Below are 25,353 nucleotides of genomic sequence, written 5' to 3' on the forward strand. Positions count from 1 at the left end.
GCTTTCCCTTCATCCACAGAACCAGTAATCTCATCATAGAAGGCTATTAGATTCGTCAGGCATGACCTTCCCTTGGTGAATCCATGCTGACTGTTCCTGATCACTTTCCTCTCATGTAAGTGCTTCAGGATTGATTCTTTGAGGACCTGCTCCATGATTTTTCCGGGGACTGAGGTGAGGCTGACTGGCCTGTAGTTCCCAGGATCCTCCTTCTTCCCTTTTTTAAAGATTGGCACTACATTAGCCTTTTTCCAGTCATCCGGGACTTCCCCAGTTCTCCACGAGTTTTCAAAGATAATGGCCAATGGCTCTGCAATCACAGCTGCCAATTCCTTTAGCACTCTCGGATGCAACTCGTCCGGCCCCATGGACTTGTGCACGTCCAGCTTTTCTAAATAGTCCCTAACTACCTCTTTCTCCACAGAGGGCTGGCCATCTATTCCCCATGTTGTGATGCCCAGCGCAGCAGTCTGGGAGCTGACCTTGTTCGTGAAGACAGAGGCAAAAAAAGCATTGAGTACATTAGCTTTTTCCACATCCTCTTGTCACTAGGTTGCCTCCCTCATTCATTAAGGGGCCCACACTTTCCCACTGTTAATGAAACAGTACCAAAAACCAAGAGACCTCTTAATTAGTAATACCCTGGAATTTAAACTATGGGGAATCAAACTCATTTGTGATTCTAATACAGAACTTCTTTAATATGATCCAACAGACCAAGCGGGAATCCAAAAGCTTGGTCTGCATTACACCTCACCATAGAAACCTTAGGTATGGCTAGCACCTACAGATTCCTTCCTTCTTTTCTTTTCTTTTTCTTTATGGAAGGCTAAATATAATATAATCCTCAGAGGAGAGCAACTCCTGTTGTAAAACTTGGTGTCCACCGTAAAAATTAAGCAGCACTTTTACTAAGTCAAGACCATTCTGCAAGAAACAAATAATGAGGTATCAGTATCCTCTGTCTGGAGGGAGAGAAAGAGCTGGGTTCTTACTAAAACAGCTTCCTACCTTCTGATTAGTACACTAGAAAGAGAACATTTACACAGGCTCACCCTGGTAACACAGAACAAGGGTTCATTGTGATGGAAATCACTGCATCACCAAATGCACAGAGGGAGAAAGTGAGCAAGTCTGTAAAGAAGGGAGAGTGTCCTGGCAAAGAGCATCTGTCTGGTGAGTGTCTCGCGGCCCGGAGCCCTTGCTTTGACTGGTGTCTTCGGGACTGTTGTGCAATGCGGCTGCCAATGGCTCTTCACACAATGGAAATGACGTTGACTTTGAGCTTTGTCAGCGTGAAACAAAGGTTTCAGCTCCTTTGCCCACAAGTTTATTTGTGGAAATAGCAAAATCCCTTCCCCGGCCAATGTGGCTGGGCTGAGATGGGGGAAAGAGCAGTTGAGTCCCTTGTGGGAGGCTTTCCCTAGTACATGGGGTCATTTTACAGCTGAGTCAGAGCTTTTGACCCAGGGTGCGCTATAAGAGAAGGTGGGTTTGAGTCGCCTTCCCCTGACTGTACTTGGTTTTCCAACGCTCAGCAGCCAGCCTGCCCTGTTCAGGCAAGAGGCTTTCAGTCCACATCCTGCGTGGTGGGGTTTTTTCTCATCCTGGTTTCCTACTTAGTTAATTCAGCAGGGATTATTCCCCCCAAGTTTGCTGCCTCTGAGGTGATGACAGCATCAAGAATATCTTATTTGGAGTTAATCATCCCCTAGACAGAAGGGTCTGGGTAAGCATCGGTAGAGTCACTGGACTGCAGGGCCTAGGAGAGGCCCAAGGTGAAGCAAAATCATGGAGATCTCTCAATTTTAAAGCTGGCAGAGAAAGGCAATTCCATTTAATGGAGGATTTTAAAATTTGGTTTAATTAGGAACAAAACCCAAAAATGTTTAGTCTTCAGATGGGAATGGCATCCCACCTCCAGGCAGTCCGCCTGGTGGGCTTTGGACCTGGGAGCCCAGGGTCCCCAACAGCCTACCAGGCAGGCTGCTGAGGACCCAGGTAGGCAAGCTGGTGGAAAACCAGGTAGGTTTCCATCAGAGCCCTGACTGAATTCCATCAGACCTTCAGCAAAATCAAACTGAGTCCGTGGTTTAGTCAGAAATTTTCTAACCAGCTCACTCTGTTTTGACTGTTGTGGCATGTTTAATATCACTCAGATTCAGCACCTTTGGAGGATGTGTTTGCTCTCTCTAATTCAGTGAAAGAAATGTCTCCTGCTGGCAAAGTGAACAGGAACTCCTGCTTCCTCTCAGCTCCCTGCCCAGGTCCCAGAGCCAGCTTGATTGGATTGCAGGCCTAAAACAAAACCTCTCAATACAAGAGATGAATCCTCACTGCTAAAGCAATGAATCCTGCATGAAGTGTTGGGCAAGAAGATGCTGGCTCATTTGCATTGTAAGATTACAGTAAGCATCACCTAGAAAGAACTGCACTCAACTTCTAAGGTGCCTTGTCTGCCAGCAGCAGCCTGCCCTTTGCTGCTGTTTGGAGAGCAGCACTCTGCTTTGAGTGCTCTTAGTCAGGTGTTCCCCTCTGCACATGCAGATGTGTTAACACCTCCCGTATGCTTGGTTAGTGTTTAAAAACATGCTCTGCATTTTTAACCAGTTTTTATGAGGCCTTGTGCGTTGTTATTGTTATAAAGCACCAGGTGCATTTATAGGATGCAAATAATGAGAAGCAAACACACTATAGCTCCTATTTCGCTCCCACACGTGCGTATGTATTAGCTCTTGTGTGTCACTGCCTAATCATCTCTTTCCTCTTCTTCGTGTAGTGGCTGAAGGATCCTGGCCCTCGTAATGAGAAGAGGACCCTCTTCTGTGACATGGTGTGTTTTCTGTTCATTACTCCCCTGGCAGCAATCTCGGGCTGGCTGTGTCTTCGTGGTGCCCAGGATCACTTGCAGTTCAACAGCCGGCTGGAAGCCATTGGACTGATAGCACTTACTATTGCACTTTTTACTATCTACGTCCTTTGGACACTGGTGAGTGAACAGTGAAATGTAACAGTTGCCAAGTGCCACCCAGTACCTGAGCCCAGGGCCCTGTTACATTTAAAGTGGTTTCTCAGTTACGGGAATTGAAAGCAGAGCATCCCAGGAGGATAGTTTGTTTTCCCAGAATCATAGAATATCAAGGTTGGAAGGGACCTCACTAGGTCATCTAGTCCAACCCCCTGCTCAAAGCAGGACCAATCCCCAGTTTTTGGCCCAGATCCCTAAATTGCCCCCTCAAGGATTGAACTCACAACCCTGGGTTTAAGCAGGCCAGTGCTCAAACCACTGAGCTATCCCTCCCCTCCAGAGCTCAGTCATGGATGTGTCTGCAGTTCCTCCATAGCTGCCCCGTCCTTAGTCCATACCAAGAGGCAAATCTTTGGCTGTTCCCATTAAATACAAATAAATGAAATTTTAAAATGTAACGTGCTGAGGTCAATGACACTTGGAAATGAGTTTCTGCCAGTGCATGCTAACTCACTGCATATCATCAGGAACATCTACAGATGGACATTAGGGCAACAGCCCTTTTGGTGTAGTGTGTGCAGTGTGGGATGTAGACGTGGACAGACCAAGCCTGACATTAGCATGGGGACCGGTTTGGTTAGCAAGAATGGGGAGAGGAGTAAGAAGCCCTACTGTTCTTTGTCTTCCTGTTTTCAAATAAAAATCCCAGGATCTTGGCACTCCGGTAAAAACAATACTGTGGATAAGAACACAGGAATCTGCACTCCTGTCAGCCTGGTCAAAGGCTCTATTAAATATATCAGTGAGGTATAGTCAGGCTCTGTCCAAGAGCAGCACTGTCATGGCGAAGAGGGGAAAGGAGCACTAGTCTATAGAATGGTTTGTGGGACTCCTCTTGGAGATCAGCTGGGGTCACTGAAATTCCAGTAGGAAGCTACCAAAAGGATTTCTTAAAAGCTCTGAGAAAATGCACAGGGGCCACAAAGTGGTTTGTTTAAAAGTCAGACTCCAGCCAAGCTGGAGGAGACCTGCCCTCTTCTTCTCACTTGAGAAATTGTACCTGTAAGTCTCTTGTAGCAGAGCAGTCCTTTCTTCTTTGAGTGATTGCTCATGTCCATTCCATTGTAGGTGTGTGTGCTCGCCGCATAGATTCATAGATATCAAGGTCAGAAGAGACCATTATGATCATCCAGTCTGACCTCCTGCACAACGCAGGCCACAGAACCTCACTCATCCACTCCTGCGATAAACCTCTCACCTATGTCTGAGCTATTGAAGTCCTCAAATCATGGTTTAAAGACTTCAAGCTGCAAAGAATCCTCCAGCAAGTGACCCGTGCCCCACACTACAGAGGAAGGCAAAAAACCCCCAGGGCCTCTTCCAATCTGCCCTGGAAGAAAATTCCTTCCCGACCCCAAATATGGCGATCACTGATCAGCAAGATTCACCAGCCAGGTACCCAGGAAAGAATTCTCTGTAGTAACTCAGATCCCACCCCATCTAACATCCCATCACAGGCCATTGGGCCTATTTACCACCAATATTTAAAGATCAATTAATTGCCAAAATCATGTTATCCCATCTTACCATCTCCTCCATAAACTTATCGAGTTTAATCTTGAAGCCAGATAGGTCTTTTGCCCCCACTGCTTCCCTTGGAAGGCTATTCCAGAACTTCACTCCTCTGATGGTTAGAAACCTTCATCTAATTTCAAGTCTAAACTTCCCGATGGCCAGTTTATATCCATTTGTTCTTGTGTCCACATTGGTACTGAGCTTAAATAATTCCTCTCCCTCTCCGGTATTTATCCCTCTGATATATTTATAGAGAGCAATCATATCTCCTCTCAGCCTTCTTTTGGTTAGGCTAAACAAGCCAAGCTCCTTGAGTCTTCTTTCATAAGACAGGTTTTCCGTTCCTTGGATCATCCTAGTAGCCCTTCTCTGTACCTGTTCCAGTTTGAATTCATCCTTCTTAAACATGGAAGACCAGAATTGCACACTGTATTCCAGGTGAGGTCTCACCAATGCCTTGTATAACGCGACTAACACCTCCTTATCTCGACTGGAAATACCTCGCCTGATGCATCCCAAGACCTCATTAGCTTTTTTCACGGCCATATCACATTGGCAGCTCATAGTCATCCTGTGATCAACCAATACACCAAGGTCCTTCTCCTCCTCCGTTACTTCTAATTGATGCGTCCCCAGCTTATAACTAAAATTCTTGTTATTAATCCCTAAATGCATGACCTTACACTTCTCACTATTAAATTTCATCCTATTACTATTACTCCAGTTTATAAGGTCATCCAGATCCTCCTGTATGATATCCCAGTCCTTCTCTAAATTGTCAATACCTCCCAGCTTTGTATCATCCGCAAACTTTATTAGCACACTCCCACTTTTTGTGCCGAGGTCAGTAATAAAATGATTAAATAAGATTGGTCCCAAAACCGATCCCTGAGGAACTCCACTGGTAACCTCCCCCCAGCCTGACAGTTCAACTTTCAGTATGACCCACTGTAGTCTCCCTTTTAACCAATTCCTTATTCACCTTTCAGTTTTCATATTGATCCCCATCTTTTCCAATTTAATTAATAATTCTCCATGTGGCACCGTATCAAACGTCTTACTGAAATCTAGGTAAATTAGATCCACTGCGTTTCTTTGTCTAAAAATGTTACTTTCTTAAAGAAGGAGATCAGGTTGGTTTGGCACGATCTACCTTTTGTAAAACTATTTTGTCCCATTTACCATTGACCTCAATGTCCTTAACTACTTTCTCCTTCAAAATTTTTTCCAAGACCTTGCATACTACAGATGTCAAACTAACAGGCCTGTAGTTACCCGGATCACCTTTTTCTCCTTTCTTAAAAATAGGAACTATGTTAGCAATTCTCTAGTCATATGGTACAACCTCTGAGTTTACAGATTCATTAAAAATTCTTGCTAATGGGCTTGCAATTTCATGTGCCAATTCCTTTCATATTCTTGGATGAAGATTATCTGAGCCCCCCGATTTAGTCCCATTAAGCTGTTCGAGTTTTGCTTCTACCTCAGATATGGTAATATCTACCTCTGTATCCTCAGTCCCATTTGTCATGCTACCATTATCCCTAAGAGCCTCATTAGCCTTATTAAAGACTGAGGCAAAGTATTTGTTTAGAGATTGGGCTGGATATTGGGCTGTAAGTTTTTTCCTCAGTGGTATCCATAGGGGACCGGCTCTGGCGCCCTCTAGCGTGGCGCACGTATGTGCTGATATAAGGGGCACTGCCAGCCCTGTCCCTCCCTCAGTTCCTTCTTACTGCCAATGTCAATGGTAGAATGCTCCCCTTGCTCTATCAGGTGGTTCTCTTTCAGTGTTCTTTGAACTTTTATTGTGTAAACAGTTGTAGACAGTTATCAGTTTCCTTATAGTGTTAGTGTATTTAGTTATTCATAGTCCCCTGAGGGACTTAGCCCAGGGACGGGGCATGCCCTGCTCCCCGGGTTTCAAGCTGTGCAATCACTGTAAGAAACCCATGCCAAGCAAAGATCCACATCTTAGTTGTTTGAAGTGTCTGGGTGAGTCCCACATTTGTTTTGAACATTGTGAAAAGTGCCATATTTGCAAAGGATTCAAGCCCTGGCCCAGAAAGGAGAGAGACATCAGGCACCACGCTCTCCTCATGAAGTCTGTTCTTGCACCAGCCTCAGAGCCAGCACATTCGGACTCGGTGCGAGTACTTCGGCATCGACAAGAAGTGTGCCCTCACCACTGGCTGCCTCCTGACGCCGGTCCTTGTCACCGGTACCAGCCAAAAGGCACAAGAAGCACACCAGGAGGGGACACTCCCGAGAGTCCCATAAGGACAAGGGAGAAGAGGAGCCTGGACCGAGTCGGGCCATTTCGCTGTCACTGGAGAATAGCCAGGTGGCATCCTCGCCTATTGGGCCTAGTCCATCCCGTGACCTGCCTCCTACCCCAGGGAGCGGTAGAGGCATGTGATACCTCATGGTGCTGTCCACCCTAGAACCCTTTCAAGTGGCAAAAGACATCTTCTCCCTCCTGGTGCCGCCTGCTCCTCAGAAAGAGAGGCTTAAGGACCCCTCCTACCCACCCGTTTCTGAGGGAAAGCCCTCAATGGCACCCCTGCAGAAGTCACTCCCATGGCACTATACCCCAGCCCACTTGCCAGGACCAAAGCCGCATCCCAAATCGCAGACCCACGGCTACTCAGCAGGTTCCTAGCAATCCACACATCAGTCACTGGGTCCGTCACCCAAAAGTTGCCACTTCCTGGTTCACAGGCGCTGCTCACCAGAGCCTCGGCGCTCCCCGCCCAGAGTCACAACACCGCTCTTCGGAACGACGCCAGTTGCCGGAGCCCCGGGGACAATCACCGGAGCCCTGTCACCAGAGCCAGGTCGCTGGCCACCGGAATCCAGACATCGGTTGCTGGAGCGTTGTAGACAATCTCCATGCTTCCGGTCACCGGAGCCTGCGCACCATTCCCGAAGCAGGTGGCATCGTTCTCCAGATTATTACCGGGCATATGAGCAGCACCGCTGATTGTCGGATACGCGACATGGCTCAGCAGGGTCCCGATACCACTACCCGATTGGCAGGCACAAGACCGCCAGACATAGTGGGGAAACCTACCCTACGGTGACGCCACCATGGTCACCAGAGAAAAATTGTTCCTCCTTGGGCTCTAAGAGCAAGGAGTCAATAGCCTCCAGGGATCAACTGCCACCTGCACGGCAAACAGGTTCTTCCCAGAGCCAAGCTGCAGGCATGTGGCCGCAGGGTCAGTGGCCTGGGCCCTGGCAAGTCTATAACCCATGGGCAATTCCCCAGGCTGGGGGACCTCAGTCTCAGCCCTCAGTCTCAGGGGCATTGGAAAAACCTTCGGCCTTAGTGTCTCAACCGCTCCTGGGCTCGGACATCATGTCGGTTCAAGGGGCCCAAGAACTACTTGCTCCAGTGGACGTGGTTCCCTAGGCAGGGGACATAGAACCCGCCCCTCTTCCTGGGCTGGCCGCCACCACCTCATTGCCTGATGAGGCAGTAGCTGACCTGTTGCAGACTGTGCCTCAGGATGATGTCAGAGCCCACCAGGAGCTGCTTAAACGGGTGGCAACCAACCTGGGACTGCAGGCGGAGGAGATGTCCGAACCCACGGATTCCCTATTTGATGTCTTTCGGCTGCAGCCCTGGCAAAGGTGGCTCTACCCATGCACAATGGGGTAGTAAAGATTGTAAAAGCCCTGTGGCAGACCCCATCATCCCTGCCACCCATGTCTAAGTGGGCAGAGTGCAAATACTATGTTTCTGCAAAGGGTTTTGAGTACTTATATACATAGCCCTCTCCCGGGTCGCTGGTGGTCGCGGCTGCCAACTCGCACGAAAGGCAGGGGCAGTCCTGCTCAACCCCCAAAAAATTAAGATGCCAAACGACTTGATCTGTAGGGCAGGAAAATTTATTCTAAAGCAAGCCTACAGCTTTACATCGCAAACCACCAGGCTCTGCTCGGCAGGTATCACTTCAATGTATGGCAGTCCACAGCCAAGTTTGCTAATTCACTCCCGGAGGACGCCAAACGGAAGTTCGATGCCACACTAGAGGAAGGCAGGGCAATTGAAAGAGTCTCCCTCCAGGCTGCCTCAAACATGGCAGACTCTGCAGTGGCCATGAGAAGGACATCGTGTCTTCAATCATCTAGTCTGTTGGCGGAGGTCCAACAGTCTATTCAGGACCTCCCATGCGACGGCTTGGCCCTGTTTTCTGAACAAACAGACAGCAGATTACACGGCCTAAAAGACTCAAAGGCCACTCTTTGCTCGCTGGGCCTGTACACTCCAGCCCATGCTAGAAAGAGATTTAAACCTCAGCAAATGCAGAGGTTGATGGGCCAGACGAGAGTGGAATCGTACTGCAGAAAGAGATGGGGATATAGGCGTCACCAAGGCCAATTGCCTGTGGTGGGGGCTCATTTGGGCTCGAGCCGTGCCCCTCCCAAAAACAAGCCGTCATTTTGAGGGGACGCTCGAGGACAACCTCCCAGCCTGCAACCAGGATCTGTCTCACCCTTTATTTTCCCACCATTTGCTACCTTTCCTCCTGGCTTGGACCACCATAACTACGGACAGCTGGGTCCTCAATACAGTGGCAGCGTGGTATATCCTCCAATTTTGTTCTATCCCCCCTTCCTACACCCTTCCCCATCTCTCCTCAGGGACCCTTCTCATGAGCAATTGCTCGCCCAGAAAGTGCAAGCCCTCCTGTGGCTGGGAGCCGTGAAGGAAGTGCCAGCAGAATGAATTGGGAAAGGTTTTTACTTCTGGTACTTTCTGATTCCGAAGGCCAAAGGGGCGCTACAGCCATCCTGGACCTACAAGACCTCAAAAAGTATCTCGAGAAGTTGAAGTTCTGCATGGACTCCCTGGCCTCCATCATCCCCTCCCTGGATCCTGGAGACTGATATGCTGCCCTCGACCTAAAAGAAGCTTACTTTCATATCTCAATATTTTCCGGCCACAGGAGATTTCTACGTTTTGTGGTCGGTCAGACACATTACCAGTTCTACAAGGACAAGGTGCAGCTGCGGCCCTATCTTGCCTTCCTGCCAAAGGTGGTGTCGCACTTCCATGTCAGTCAGGATATCTTCCTCGGAGTGTTCTTTCCCAAGCCTCACACGACCAATGAGGATAGATTTGGAGTTCATCCAGCCCTTCTGCAGATCAGCTCAGCTCTTTATTGCAATAGCTGACAGGATGAAGGGTCTTCCGGTGTCCCTTCAGAGGATTTCAGACTGGATCACCACCTGCATCCGCACTTGTTACAAGTTGGCATAGGCTGTACCTCCACAGATAGTGAAGGCCCACTCACCTAGGGATCAGGCATCTTCAGCTGCCTTCTTGGCACATGTTCCTATCCAGGACATCTGCAGGGTTGCCACATGGTCTTCGGTACACACATTCACCACGCGTACCCCCTTACCCAGCAGGCCAGAGATGACGCTGGATTTGGCAAAGCTGTGTTAAAATCGACACAGCCTGACCGCCTCCAGAGGTACTACTTGGGAGTCACCTACAATGGAGTGGGCCTGAGCAATCACTTGAAAAACGGTTGCTAATCTTTTGCAACTGTTCTTCGAGATGTATTGCTCATGGCCATTCCATGACCCACCCTCCTTCCCCGATGTCAGAGTTCTGGCTAGAAGGAACTGAGGGAGGGAGGGGGCTGGCAGAACCCTTATACCAGCTCATACGCGCGTCACTCCAGAGGGCACCAGAGCCGGTCCCCTACGGAGACCACTGAGGCAAAAACTACCGGCACCAGAGCCCGTGGCGAGCACACACACCTACAATGGCATGGACACGAGCAGCACATCTCAAGAACAACGGTTACGAAAGGCTAGTAACCGTTTTTTCTTACCCACAGTATGCAGAGTTCTCTATTGTAGCAGAGCAGCCCAGCAATACAGCCTTAAAATTGCCTGTCACTGCCTTGGAGTTAACAAGTTACCATAGACTACTGGGAATCTGTGACTGACATTGTTTCTGGGCTCTCTGCCCCAGCTGTGCATGGGATGCTAAGGGCATTGTTACTGGGAACAGGTTCTTCCTGCGCGCTCCCCACTTGCCCACCTCCAGGGCATGTTGAATCTGTCAGTCAGGAGCACATGGCCTGAGAGAGGGGGAAATCAGTCTGAATTTGACATCTAAAGGCAGTGTCGTGTCATGTTGTATCTGTGTGCCCACCCCCACCCCCACTTTCTGAAACACAAAGAACTGACCAAAGTCTGGGGGATAGTTCCCAGCCTTCTGTTGTTGGAGCCTTCCCCTCCCCACATAGATTGTTGCCCCCTTTCTTCAGCGTTATGCCCCTCACTCCGTTTTCTGTTCAGTTTCTCTGTGGGTTTGTGAATGTGACTCTTTATTTTGTTTTTGTTCTCTCTCTCCATCCCTTTTCCACTCCCCAAACACACACACACACGCTGTCTGCTGCCATATGGCCAGGAAGGGAGAACATTGGAGGTGGGGAGCAAAGAGGGAGTTGATGGTTCACAACTCTGTGGGCAGGCCATGACAAGTGTGTTCCCCTCCCCTTCAACTTTGGGAATCCCAGGTCTGGTGTGAAAACTTAGCCCAAATCGCGCTGCAGCGTCCTGATTTGAAACCGTTTGTGGAGTCCTATGTCCATCGTCCCAGCCTGCTTCTGGGCTCCTGTTCCATCCAGCCATAGGGCCTGGCAAACTTCAGTTGCATCACTTCTGGGTTCAGGCTGAGTCCTGGGCTCAGCTGTGGGAGGAAATGCGGGTCCCTCTGGCAGCAGGAATGTTTTCAGAGGGAAATGAGGAAAGGCTGAAGCGCAACCAAAGTGTAGTCACTGCAGGCAGGAAAACAAGTTACTGCAAGAACTTCAAAAAACAGAGTATAGGGCCAAGCTCCCCCACCGCCTGCCACTTGCAGGGATTTGACCATATGAGATTCACTCACCCTCCTGATCCTGCTATAGACCTGCCTTGCTGAATGTTCCCTCGCAGAATGCCTGGTGGGACATTCATTCTAATCCCAGATCTGGCACTCTGGTTAACTCGTGCACAGGAATAAGATTCCTGTTGCAGTCCCTTAGAGGGACACCCTGTACTTCCATGGTATCTCCATAGATCCTCTCCAGAGGGCACTGGGACTGGTGTAAACCAAATCAAGCAAACTCTGGCCCAGGAATGTGTGCTCTCAGCAAATCCAGCTGGTCTGTGTTACTAGTTAGGAACAATTTCTTAAAATAAAAAAACAACAAAAAACAAAGTCTTGAGTTTGCAAACAATCAGTGAAATTCCTCAGCAAAGGCTTGAAGCTCAAGGCTTGAAGAGGTGTCTTCCAGCCACTTCAGGCACAGCTTTGTCTCCCTTGGCTTCAGTGGGCTGTGGAAAGAGTGCAGGAATACATTTTGCTGGGCTCAGGAAGGCAGCTAATGCTACCATTATATCTCACTAGCTGTTCCCAGCATTGTCTGCTCCTGGGCACAGACATTCAGCTCCCATCCATTCCCTGGCAGGCCCAGGCAGCTCAGTAATCAGACCAAAACTTTGTTGTCCATCAGGTTTCATTCCGTTATCATTGCCAGCTGTATTCGGAGTGGAGAAGGACCAATCAGAAAGTCCGCTTAATGATTCCGGACTCCAAGAGCCCTTATCCTCTCCAGCATTCCCTGCTCTCCACCAAGCTTATGAAGAAGAATGCAGATGAAACAACTGTGTGAGTTATCCCATGCCAGATATCCTCCGAACAGGGCAGCTGTGAGCAAGGCGAGGACGAGAGCGGCTTTGCAGGAATGTCGGCAGAGAAGCGGATTGAATCTTTTTCTGCGGACAAGGTGTGTGACAGCTGCAGCAACCTGGCAAAACAATCATCCCAGCCAAAGGGACTTTGCACTCAGCAAGTACTTTAGTTTGAGGCAAACAAACAGATGATAAACATTTGGCTGTGTGAGATGGCCCCAAAGGGCTCTGAATCCACAGAGACAGAAAGCCAGATGTGTTTATCTGCCAGAATTCTTTCTTAAAACTAAATACATTAAGTGGAAAAAAATCCCTCTATATAGCTATATATAAATATTATTTTTAATGGCCATGCATATTGTGTTTCAGTCCTTTTGTGTTGATATAGACATTTTTCTAAGCTTCAGTATAGAAGCTGGCAGCCTGATCTCATTCAGAGGTTGAATCTGTGCCATTTCTCAAAATGAGCATATAAAGAACACTTCTCATTGGACATTGCTAAAAGTTCCTGTCTCCTTTGCACTAAATGGATTTTGAGATCATTGCAGCAGGTTTTCTCCTTTGTTTTCTGTAGTGGTGGTATTGTCCTTTTGGCAAGGTTGTGTGTGCTTTTAATAATTATTATAATCCCAGAAGGAGTAAAATGACATAATACTGAATGGAGATATTTTGTATTGTAAAATACTGTAATCTTGCAAATTTCACAATGTTTCAGAATATGAAAACTCTCACTTGAAGCTGTGAGCTCATAAAATATGAAATTATCACTTTATCCCTAGGACTCTGCTGTGTTCAGCTGTTGGTATACTATTACTCCTGCTAAACATAACACAGTGACTGACTCCAGGTGCTAAGACGATATGATCCTAAAAATAACTGCATGGGCCAGAGACAGCCCATTCAGGAGACCCTCATGTGCTTAAAACCATCTAAAGGCTGAGAGAGGAGCTGTCGCCAACCCCAAAAGAGCCGAGTTGGGTTCTCAGTGGCTAATGTATTCTGTTCATGTTCCCTAAGATCAACATGTGCCCTGCTAGAAGTCTGAGATACACTACCATTAGCTCCTGCGTGGATCTCACTGGACATATTCATGTTCTGCATCCCAAGCAGCAGGGAGGGAAACCCTCAGGACTCCCTGCATAGTGACCTTCCATGCACACAGCCCCTGGGGCTGCTATTTGGAGAGTCACTGGAATTGCTGCCTGGACAATCAATGGCCCTAACTCAGGTATTTTCATGGGTTTTCAGGGCTGAATGGACTCCCAGGTCACTCTCTAGTCCAGGGCACGGGTTCCTCCTCTTGCCACCCAGTGCATCCAGTTGCCTCTGCAATAAGCTTAGCAAATAGCCCTTGACACCTGCAGTGGAAGATCTGCCAAGGGATTTCCAGCAACTCTTCGTTCATAGCTAGTGTAAATGTTCCTCTTCCTGGCTTTGGCCTTCAGTCCTTGCCTCATCCTCTTCCACCTCCCACTTCTGTGAGCCTCAAACAATCCCTCCTCTATTTAATATTCTACTGTACACAGTGCCAGTCTGCAGGTGTTCGGTAACCATGGTCCAAGCGAATGCAGCCTGGCAAGTGCTCTGATTATAGAGAGCTATTTCAGAGAGCAATATTCTGAGATCCAAATACTGCAACTATTAAGGGAAATAGCAAAGAGTAGGCAGGTTTGAATTATTGAGCTGTACTTGCATCCATGCATCATGATTCTGAGACTCGAGTTGCTGAACTCAGAGGTGGAATTTAGCTTGGATAGCACAGTTCTGAGCCTTAGTCCCATAGTTCCCAAATTGCTGGATTCTAAATCCAACCTGCCCTTTTCCGTTCTCTCTCCTGCCTGGCTGAGCTGGATCCTTTTGCCAGAGCGGCCCCTCTCCCCTCCCTGGCTTTCGGTTTGGATCAAATTAAAAAAATCCTTGATGGGCAATGCTTGCCTAACTGATCATGTGAAATGCTCAGCTCTCTCTCCTGGGGTCGATGGTTCCATGTGGCCAGGGCTTTGCTGTGTGGCTGGCTTCCCTCCTGTGTCTGCCTTGCACTATTCATTGGTGATTGGGTGGTAGGTTACTGTGGGACATCTTTCACTCTTTTCTCCCAGGGTTTGGTGCGGGTTTGTGCATGTTCCCATCACTGATTGAGGGAAAGTCTCTTCTCTCGTCTGATAGCTCCTTGGTACCTGGGACAATAGTTCTCTCCTTTGTCACATCCACACAGTACAGAGGCTTTGCTCCCCTCTTCCCACTGCTGCCTTTCTCCCCAGCTTCCTGGGAAGGCCCTTGTCTCTTCCCTTCTGCTGGTTATCCTTCAGTCTAGACTCTCCAAGGAGGCTGGCATACCCTGTTGAATTCCTTACAGCCCTGGTGAGACGTGAAAGGCTCCTTCAGCAGAGGTGCAATCTGAGGGGCTTGTGGGTGGCTTCACAATAGTAATCAAAATCCTGTTAGCGTTTGTGCGAAATCACGAGGAGCCCATTCAGACTCCTAGCAGCTCCTAAATGCAGCTGCAGGCTGCTCCACAGGTTTGGCCAGGTCTCTCTAGTGCTTTCCAAGAGCCACGTGAACTCACTGACACTGACTGCTCGGTTATTGGAAAAGCACAGCCACACTTCCAGACTTAACTGCTCTTAAGTAGTAGCTGCCTCCCACTCCTTGCAGTTTTCTGCATTAGTGTGTTGCACATGCTCCCCCGGGGTGTGAGATCTGGTTACAGCCATTCACTGTGCAGACACCTGTGTCTTGGGTGCATTTTTCTCCAATGTGTTCCCTTTTATTTGACCTCCCCAGATCCAACCAGCCCCTGGGAGGTGGTTCCTTTGACACATCTAGCACAGACGTAAGTCTCAAAATTCAGCTCACAGTCATATGTGCATTCATGATAATAGTAAATAAATAGCACATAAATTGGTTAGTCTCTAAGGTGCCACAAGTACTCCTTTTCTTTTTGCGAATACAGACTAACACGGCTGCTACTCTGAAACATGATAATAGTAATGACTCTAATGTAACCAGTCTTTCAAATAGAAACCCAGCGTTGATACAAATCTGCAACTGCGAAACCTGGGAGTCCCTCTCTCGGGTGATGGGGGTGGCTGATCCTCTCCCATGGCAGTGTAGCTTTATTTTCTCTCTGCAGCCTTGTATTTATAGTACTTTCCAAGTAATCTGAGTTGTTGCATGTGCCCCTGTAAAATGGTGATACCCACTTTTGAATCCTCTAGGGCCTCCTCCTTCCCAGCGGAGACATTTAGCTCTTGTGGAGTCTGGAAAATCAGCGTCTCTGCTCTCGCACGTTTTAGTGTCCTGGAGGAAATACACCGTGTGATTATGTAAATAAAAGTGAAACAACTTTTGTGGTTGTTGTGTTGTTATTGGAAGAGGCAGGATGTGCTCAGTGACAAATGCTTGCTGGAAAGAAACAGCCTTCCAGTCTCACTTACCAGGCCATGATTTAGAGCACTGTGAAGACTGTCGCAGCCCTGCTTCTGTAAAGCTCCAGAGTTTCGAAACCTATGCTGCTAGGCTGCAGCTGAAAGCTGCTTTCTGGCTAAAGGCACCACACACAAGCCCCTTCCTCGGCTTCAGAGTCCAGAACAACTCAACGGAGGAAGAAGGCCATACTGGTTAAAAAACCAACCTGGTTTAGAAGGGAAGTGTTGGCAACTCTAAAAAAATGACGTAACAAATGGAAGAAAGGGGAAGTTGATAGTAATGAATATAAATCAGAAGTTAGGACTGAAAAGGGACATAAAGAGAAATCTGTGGCCAGCAGAGTTAAGGATAATAAGGAGGAGTTTTTAAAATATATTAGGAACAAAAAGAAACCTGGCAATGATATTGGTCTATTACTAGATGGAAATGGTAGAATTATCAATAATGCAGAAAAGGCAGACGTGTTCAATAAATATTTCTGTTCTGTATTTGGGGGAAAAACATGATACAGTCTCATCATATGGTGGTAACACTCTTTCCCTTGCACTAGTATCTCTGGAGGATGTTAAACAGCAGTTACTGATGTTAGATATTTTTAAATCACCGGGCCTAGACAACTTGCACCCAGGAGTTTTAAAAGAGCTGGTTGATTTTCAGTAAGTCTTAGAGCACTGGGGAAGTTCCAGAAGTCTGGAAGAAAGCTAATGTTGTGCCAGGTTTTAAAAAGGGTAACCAGGATGACCTGGGTAGGTGTAGGCCTTTCAACCTGTCATCAATTCCAGGCAGGATAATGTAGCAGCTGATGCGGAACTCAATAAAGAAGTAAAGTAGGCTAATGTAATTAATGCAAATCAGCATGGGTTTATAGTAAATAGATCCTGTCATACTAACTTGATACTTTTTTATGAGATTATAAAGTTTAGTTGATAAAGGTAATAGTGTTGACATAATATACTTAGACTCCTGCAAGGCATTTAATTTGGGGCTGCTCAATATTTTGGTTAAAAAACGAGAGTGATATGAAATTAACATGGCACATACTACATGGATTAAAAACTGGCTAAGTGATAGGTTTCAAAATGTATTTGTAAATTAGGAGTCCTCATCGAGAGGCTATTTCTCCAATGGAGCCCTGCAGCAATCAGTTCTTGGCTGTATGCTATGCCACTAGCAACGACCTGGAAGGAAATAAAATCATCACTGATAAAGTTTGCTGACGACACAAAAATTGGGGGAGTGGCAAATAATAGCGAGCAAGTCACTGATTCAGAGCGATCTGGATTGCTTGGAAATTGGGTGCAACCAAATAATACGGGTTTTACTATGGCTAAATGTGAATGTGTAGAATCATAGGACTGAAAGGGACCTCAAGAGGTCATCTAGTCCAGTCCCTTCCACTTAAGTCAGGACTAAGTATTATCTAAGGGCATGTCTACACTACAAAGTTAGGTCGAATTTATAGAAGTCAATTTTTTAGAAAGCAATTTTATACAGTCGATTGTGTGTGTCCCCACTTAAGACCATTAAGTCGGTGGAGTGTGTCCACAGTACTGAGGCTAGTGTCGACTTCTGGACAGTTGCACTGTGGGTAGCTATCCCACAGTCTCTGCCGCCCATTGGAGTTCTGGGTTGAGATCCCAATGCCTGATGGGGCAAAAAACATTGTCACGGGTGGTTCTGGGTACATGGCATCGGGCCCCCCATCCCTCCCTCCCTCCCTGAAAGCAACAGCAGACAATCGTTTCGCGCCTTTTTTCCTGGGTTACCCGTGCAGACGCCATACCATGGCAAGCATGGAGCCCACTCAGCTCACCGTCACCGTATGTGTCCTGGGTGCTGGCAGACGTGGGACTGCATTGCTACACAGCAGCAGCTCATTGCCTTGTGGCAGCAGACGGTGCAGTACAACTGGTATCCGTCCTGGTCGTCTTCTGGGTGCTCTTGGCCGGCCTCGGTGAGGTTGGTCGTGGTGCCTGGGCAGATATGGATGCTCCTGACAGATCTCGGTAAGGTCTGTTGGGGCGCCTGGGCAGATATGGGTGCTCCTGGCAGACCTCAGTGAGGTCTGTCAGGGGTGCCTGGACATAAATGACTCAGGTCATTCTCTTTGTTAAGTTTTGTCTAATGGAGATTCAGTCCTGCCTGGAATATTGGCAGAGGGATAGCTCAGTGGTTTGAGCATTAGCCTGCTAAACCCAGGGCTGTGAGTTCAATCCTTGAGGGGGGCCATTCTGCTTCAGGCTGCTTTCCCAGCCAGCAGCACTATGAGCACCCAGGAGTTGACGACGGCTAGCAGTCGTATTACACCATTTGCTGCCAGCCTACCCCTTGCTCCCCTCTCCCTCCATGAAAGGCATGGCTGACAATAATTTCGTGCCTTTTTCCGTGCGGGCGCCATATTGCTGTCAGCATCGTCATCCACCCGTCACTTCCGCTGCCCCTCTGCTCTCCTGCTCACGCCATACCACGGCAAGCTTGGAGCCCGCTCAGATCACCACGGCAGTTATGACCACTCTAAACACCACGTGCATTATCCAGCACTATATGCAGAACCAGAACCAGAACCTGCAAAAGCAGGAGAGTAGGTGACGGCAGCGTGGTAAGGAGGGTGATGAGGACATGGACACAGCCCTCTATCAAAGCACAGGCCCCGGCAATTTGGCCATCCTGGTGGCAATGGGACAGGCTCATGCTCTGGAACACTAATTCTGGGCCCAGGAAACAAGCACAGACTGGTGGGACCACATAGTGCTGCAGGTCTGGGACGATTCCCAATGGCTGCGAAACTTTCGCATGCGTAACGGCACTTTCATGGAACTTTGTGACTTGCTTTCCCATGCCCTGAAGCACCAGAATACCGAGATGAGAGCAGCCCTCACAGTTCACAAGCAAGTGGCGATAGCCCTCTGGAAGCTGCAATGCCAAACAGCTACCGGTCAGTCAGGAATCAATTTGGAGTGGGCAAATCTACTGTGGGGGCTGCTGTGATCCAAGTAGCTGCTGAGCTGATCACTGAACTGCCGCTATCAAGGGTAGTGACCCTGGGAAATGTGCAGGTTATAGTGGATGGCTTTGCTGCAATGGGATTCCCTAACTGTGGTGGGGCGACAGACGGAAGGCATATCCCTATCTTGGGACCGGACCACCAAGGCAGCCAGTACATAAACCAAAAGGGGTACTTTTCAATGGTGCTGCAAGCACTGGTGGATCACAAGGGACGGTTCACCAATATCAACGTGGGATGGCCGGGAAAGGTACATGACGCTCGCATCTTCAGGAACTGTGGTCTGTGGGAATGGCTGCAGCAAGGGACTTACTTTCCAGACCAGAAAATAACCATTGGGGATGTTGAAATGCCTATAGTTATCCTTGGGGACCCAGCCTACCCCTTAATGCCATGGCTCATGAAGCCATACACAGGCACCCTGGACAGTAATAAGGAGCTGTTCAACTACAAGGCTGAGCAAGTGCAGAATGGTGGTAGAATGTGCATTTGGACGTTTAAAAGCGCGCTGGTGTAGTTTACTGACTCGGTTAGACCTCAGCAAAACCAATATTCCCATTGTTATTACTGCTTGCTGTGCGCTCCACAATATCTGTGAGAGTAAGGGGGAGACGTTTATGGAGGGGTGGGAGGTTGAGGCAAATCGTCTGGCCGCTGATTACGCACAGCCAGACACCAGGGCGGTTAGAAGAGCACAGCAGGGTGCGCTGCGCATCAGAGAAGTTTTGAAAACCAGTTTCATGACTGGCCAGGCTACAGTGTGAAAGTTCTGTTTGTTTCTCCTTGATGAAAACCCACCCCCTTCGTTCACTCTTCTTCCCTGTAAGCCAACTGCCCTCCCCTCCCCCCTTTGATCACCACTTGCAGAGGCAATAAAGTCATTGTTGTTTCAAATTCATGCATTCTTTATTAATTTGTCATACAAGTGGGGGGATAACTGCCAAGGTAGCCCAGGAGGGGTGGCGTAGGAGGGAAGCACCAGGTGGGGTAGTGGAGGAGGGGAGGATGGAAGTACCATCCCTGACAGGTGTTTTTCTAACCAGCTCTTAAAAATCTCTAATGACAGAGATTCCACAACTTCCTAGGAAATTTATTCCAGTGCTTAACTACCCTGACAACAAGTTTTTCTGAATGACCAACCTAAACTGCCTTTGCTGCAATTTAAGCCCATTACTTCTTGTCCTATCCTTAGAGATTAAGAAGAACAATTTTTCTCCATCGTCCTTGTAACAACTTTTTATATACAGTACTTGAAAACTGTTATCATGTCCCCACTCTGTCTTCTCCAGACTAAACAAACCTAATTTTTTCAATCTTCCCTCATAGGTCATGTTTTCTAGATCTTTAATAATTTTTGTTTCTCTTCTCTGGACCTTCTCCAATTTGTCCACATCCTTCCTGAAATATGGCGCCCAGAACTGGACACTGTATGTGTGCAACTGATTGTTCCTTACTAAGTGGAGTACTTGGCATTTGTTATTATTGAATTTCATCTTATTTACTTCAGACCATTTCTCCAGTTTGTCCAGATCATTTTGAATTTTAATCCTATCCTCCAAAGCACTTGCAACCCCTCCCAGCTTGGTATCATCCGCATACTTTATAAGTGTACTCTCTGTGCCATTAGCTAAATTATTAATGAAGATATTGAACAGAACTGGACCCAGAACTGATCCCTGGAGGACCCCACTTGATATGTTCTTCCAGCTTGACTGTGAACAACTGATAACTACTCTCTGGCAACAGTTTTCCAACCAGTTCTGCACTCACCTTATAGTAGCTCCATCTAGGTTGTATTTCCCTATGTTGTTTATGAGACGGTCATGCGAGACAGTTTCAGAAGCCTTACTAAAGTCAAGATATATCACATCTACCACTTTTCCCTTTCCACAAGGCTTGTTACCCTGTCAAAGAAACCTAGTAGGTTGGTATGACAGGATTTGTTCTTCACAAATCCATTCTGACTGTTATTTATCACCTTATTATCTTCTTGGTGTTTGCAAATTGATTGCTTAATTATTTGCTCCATTATCTTTCCAGGTACAGAAGTTAAACTGACAGGTCTGTAATTCCCCAAGTTGTCCTTATTTTCCTTTTTATAGATTGGCACTATATTTGCCCTTTTCCAGTCTTCTGGAATCTCTCACATCTTCCATGACTTTTCAGAGATAATCGCTAATGGCTCAGATATCTCCTCAGTCCGCTCCTTGAGTATTCTAGCATGTATTTCATCAGGCCCTGGTGACTTGAAGACATATAACTTGTCTAAATTATTTTTAACTTGTTCTTTCCATATTTTAGCCTCTGATCCTATCTCATTTTCACTGCCATTCATTATGTTAGACGTCCAATTGCTACTAACCTTTGTGGTGAAAAGCAAACCAAAAAAGTCATTTAGCACATCTCCCATTTCCACATTTTCTGTTATTGTTTCCCCCCCACCCCCATTGAATAACAGGCCTACCCTATCCTTTATCTTCCTCTTGCCTCTAATGTATTTGTAGAATGTTTTCTTGTAATCTCGTTTTGTGCCTTGGCCTTTCTAATTCTGTCCCTACATACTTGTGTTGTTTGTTTATATTCATCTTTTGTAATTTGACCTAGTTTCCACTTTTTGTAGGACTCTCTTTTGAGTTTCAGGTAATTGAAGATCTCCTGCTTAAGCCAGGGTGGTCTCTTGCCATACTTCCTATCTTTCCTATGTAGTGGGATAGTTTGCTCTTGTGTCCTTAATAATGTCTCTTTGAAAAACGGTCAACTCTCTTGAACTGTTTTTCCCCTTAGACTTGCTTCCCATGGGATCTTACCTACCAACTCCCTGAGTTTGCTAAAGTCTGCCAACTTCCTGGTGCAAGTGCTGGGAGAACCAACTAGGGGCCATGCTCCTCTTGACCTGCTGCTCACAAACAGGGAGGAATTAGTAGGGGAAGTAGAAGTGGGTAGCAACCTGGGCAGTAGTGACCATGAGATGGTCAAGTTCAGGATCCTGACAAAAGGAAGAAAGGACAGCAGCAAAATATGGACCCTGGACTTCAGAAAAGCAGGCTTTGATTCCCTCAGGGAACTTATGGGCAGGATCCCCTGGGAGGCTAATATGAGGGGGAAAGGAGTCCAGGAGAGCTGGCTGTATTTTAAAGAAGCCTTACTGAGGGTACAGGAACAAACCATCTCAATGTGCAGAAAGAATAGCAAATATGACAGGCGACCAGCTTGGCTTAACAGTGAAATCTGTGGTGAGCTTAAACACAAAAAGGAAGCTTACAGAAAGTGGAAACTTGGTCAGATGACTAGGGCGGAGTATAAAGATATTGCTCGAGCACGCAGGGGTGTAATCAGGAAGGCCAAGGCACAACTGGAGTTGCAGCTAGCAAAGGATGTGAAGGGTAACAAGAAGGGTTTCTACAGGTATGTTAGCAACAAGAAGAAGGTCAGGGAAAGTGTGGGATCCTTAGTGAATGGGGGAGGCCACCTAGTGACAGATGATGTGGAAAAAGCTGAAGTACTCAATGTTTTTTTTGCCTCGGTCTTCACAGACAAGGTCAGCTCCCAGACTGCTGCACTGGGCAACACAGTATGGGGAGGAGGTGAGCAGCTCTCAGTGGTGAAAGAACAGGTTAAGAACTATTTAGAAAAGTGGGACATGCACTAGTCCATGGGGCCAGATGCAATGCATCCAAGGGTGCTGAGGGAGTTGGCTGATATGATTGCAGAGCCATTGGCCATTATCTTTGAAAACTCGTGGTGATTGGGGGAGGTCCTGGACGATTAGAGAAGGGCAAATATAGTGCCCATCTTTACAAGAGGGAAGAAGGAGAATCTGGGGAACTACAGACTCCTCAGTCCCTGGCAAAATCATGGAGCAGGTCCTCAAGGAATCCATTTTGAAGCACTTGGAGGAGGGGAAGGTGATCAGGAACAGTCAACATGGATTCACTCAGGGCAAGTCATGCCTGACCAACCTGATTGCCTTCTATGATAAGATAACTGGCTCTGTGGATTGGATAAATGGACTATAAGGAGGATAGAAAGCTGGCTAGATTGTTGGGCTTGATGTCTAGTTGTCAGCTGACATCAAGCGGAGTGCCCTAGGGGTTGGTCCTGGGGCTGGTTTTGTTCAACATCTTCATTAATGATCTGGATGATGGGATGGATTACACCCTCAGCAAGTTTGTGGATGACACTAAGCTGGAGGGAGAGGTAGATACATTGGAGGGTAGGGATAGGGTCCAGAGTGACCTAGACAAAGTGAAGGATTGGGCCCAAAGAAATCTGATGAAATTCAACAAGGACAAGTGCAGAGTCCTGCACTGAGGATGGAAGAATCCCGTGCAATGCTCCAGGGTGGGGACTGACTGGCTAAGCAGTTCTGCAGAAAAGGACCTAGGGATTACAGTGGACAAGAAACTGGATATGAGTCAACGGTGTGCTCTTGTTGCCAAGAAGGCTAACTACATATTGGGCTGCAATAGTAGGAGCATTGCCAGAAGATCGAGGGAAGTGATTATTCCCCTCTATTCGGCACTGGTGAGGCCACATCTGGAGTATTTCACCCAGTTTTGGGCCCCACACTACAAGAAGGATGTGGAAAAGTTGGAAAGAGTCCAGCGGAGTGCAACAAAAATTATTAGGGGGCTGGAGCACATGACTTATGAGGTGAGGTTGAGGGAACTGGGCTTATTTAGTCTGCAGAAGAAAAGTGTGAGGGGGGCTTTGATAGCAGCTTTCAACTACCCGAAGAGGGGTTCCATAGAGGATAGAGCTAGGCTGTTCTCAGTGGTGGCAGATGACAGAACGAGGAGTAATAGTCTCAAGTTGCAGTGGGGGAGGTCTAGGTTGGATATTAGGAAAAACTATTTCACTAAGAGGGTGGTGAAGCACTGGAATGGGTTACCTAGGGAGGTGGTGGAATCTCCGTCCTTAAAGGTTTTTAAAGCCTGGCTTGACAAAGCCCTGGCCGGGATGATTTAGTTGGTGTTGGTCCTTCTTTGAGCAGGGGGTTGGACTAGATGACCTCCTGAGGTCTCTTCCAACCCTAATCTTCTATGATTCTGTGAATCCTTGAAATCCATTATCTTTATTTTGCTGTTCTCCCTCCTACCATTTCATGATCACTTTCACCCAAGCTGCCTTCCTCCTTCAAAATCTCAACCAGTTCCTCCCCATTTGTCAAAGTCAAATCTAGAACAGCCTCTCCCATAGTAGCTTTCTCCACCTGAAATAAAAAATGATCTCCAATACATTCCAGTAACTTGTTGGAACTGCTCCTGTAGCTCAAGCAGTAGATGTGTGCGCTCTGCTTCTGCGGGGCCTGGGTTCAAATCCTGCTGACAAACCATGGGGTTGGGGGGAGGGTATAGGTCAGTGGTTTGAGCATTGGCCTGCTAAACCCAGGGTTGAGAGTTCAATCCTTGAGGGGGCCATTTAGGGATCTGGGGCAAAAATTGGGGATTAGGTTCTGCTTTGAGCAGAGGGTTGGAGGTCCCTCCGGAGGTCCCTTCCAACCCTGATATTCTGTGATTATCTGTTCCCTTCTCTGTTGTTTTCCCAACAGATGTGTGGGTAGTCCCCCCTCACCATCAAATGCTGTAGTTTGGATGATTTTGTTAGTTGTTTAAAAAAAGCTTGATCCACCTCTTCTTCCTGGTTAAATGGTCTGTAGTACACCTTTCTATGACATCACCCTTGTCTTTTACCCCTTCTGTCCTTACCCAGATACTTTCAACACGTCTTTCTCTTATTTCTATCTCAACCTCAATCCAAGTGTATACATTTTTGATATACAAGGCAACATCTAGGAACAAAGAATGTAGACCATGCTTACAGGATGGGGGACTCTGTTCTAGGAAGCAGAGACTTTGAAAAAGATTTGGGGGTCATGGTGGATAATCAGCTGAACGTGAGCTCCCAATGCAATGCTGTGGCCAAAAAAGCTAATGTGATCCTGGGATGCATAAATGGGAAACTTGAGTCGGAGTAGAGAGGTTGTTTTACCTCTGTATTTGATACTGGTACAACTGCCTACGGAATACTGAGTCCTGGTTTGGCGTCCAAAATTCCAGAAGGATGTTGATAAATTGAAGAGGGTTCAGAGAAGAGCCATGGGAATGATTAAAGGATTAGAAAACCTGCCTTATAGTGATAGACTCAAAGAGCTCAGTCTGTTTAGCTTCACAATGGCTGGAAGTTGAAGCTAGACAAATCCAGACTGGAAATAAGGTATAGATTTAACAGTGAGGGCAATTAGCCACTGGAACAATTTACCAAATGGCGTAGTGGATTATCCATCATGGGCAATTTTTAAATCAAGACTGGATGTTTTTCTAAATGATCTGCTCTAGGAATTATTTTGGGGCAGTTCTCTGGCCTCTTCTGTACACAAGGTCAGCCTAGATGATCACAATGATCCCTTGTGGCCTTGAAATCTGAGTCTCCTCAGCGCAATGCCAGGAGCTGTCTGACAGGAACAGTTTCCTCTTTTGTTCCAGACTCTCCCTGTTAGCTCTGCTTACACCTTTACACCTCAGTAAAGGTTTCAGAAGTTTCTACGCTTGGCTTAAAACCATGACAGCAACCCTCTGGTCTCTGTTCAAGCAACACATTTACTTGGTGTCCATGCACCCCAGGCATGGGACAAGCTTTTGTTGTACTGAGTGGCCAGAGGGCCTGTGGCCCTGTT

General features: G+C 47.2%; 1 protein-coding gene across 3 annotated transcripts in view; it reads left to right on the plus strand.

Moving 5' to 3' along the window:
• The window catches only part of MARCHF2 (membrane associated ring-CH-type finger 2), a 118,453-nt gene that overhangs the window by 78,986 nt on the left and 14,114 nt on the right, over positions 1-25,353 (plus strand). For 2 of the 3 annotated variants that reach the window (XM_048831157.2, XM_048831156.2), the window contains 2 exons: positions 2,780-2,989; positions 12,067-15,593. In XM_048831157.2, coding sequence (XP_048687114.1) covers positions 2,780-2,989; positions 12,067-12,225 — 369 coding nt within the window. In that variant the 3' untranslated portion in view covers positions 12,226-15,593. Of the gene's footprint in view, positions 1-2,779; positions 2,990-12,066; positions 15,594-25,353 lie in introns of those variants that run through there. The other variant, XM_075123110.1, reaches the window with a different exon arrangement.

The sequence above is a fragment of the Caretta caretta genome, chromosome 25, assembly GCF_965140235.1.
Source record: "Caretta caretta isolate rCarCar2 chromosome 25, rCarCar1.hap1, whole genome shotgun sequence".
In the NCBI taxonomy this organism is placed as follows: domain Eukaryota; kingdom Metazoa; phylum Chordata; order Testudines; family Cheloniidae; genus Caretta; species Caretta caretta.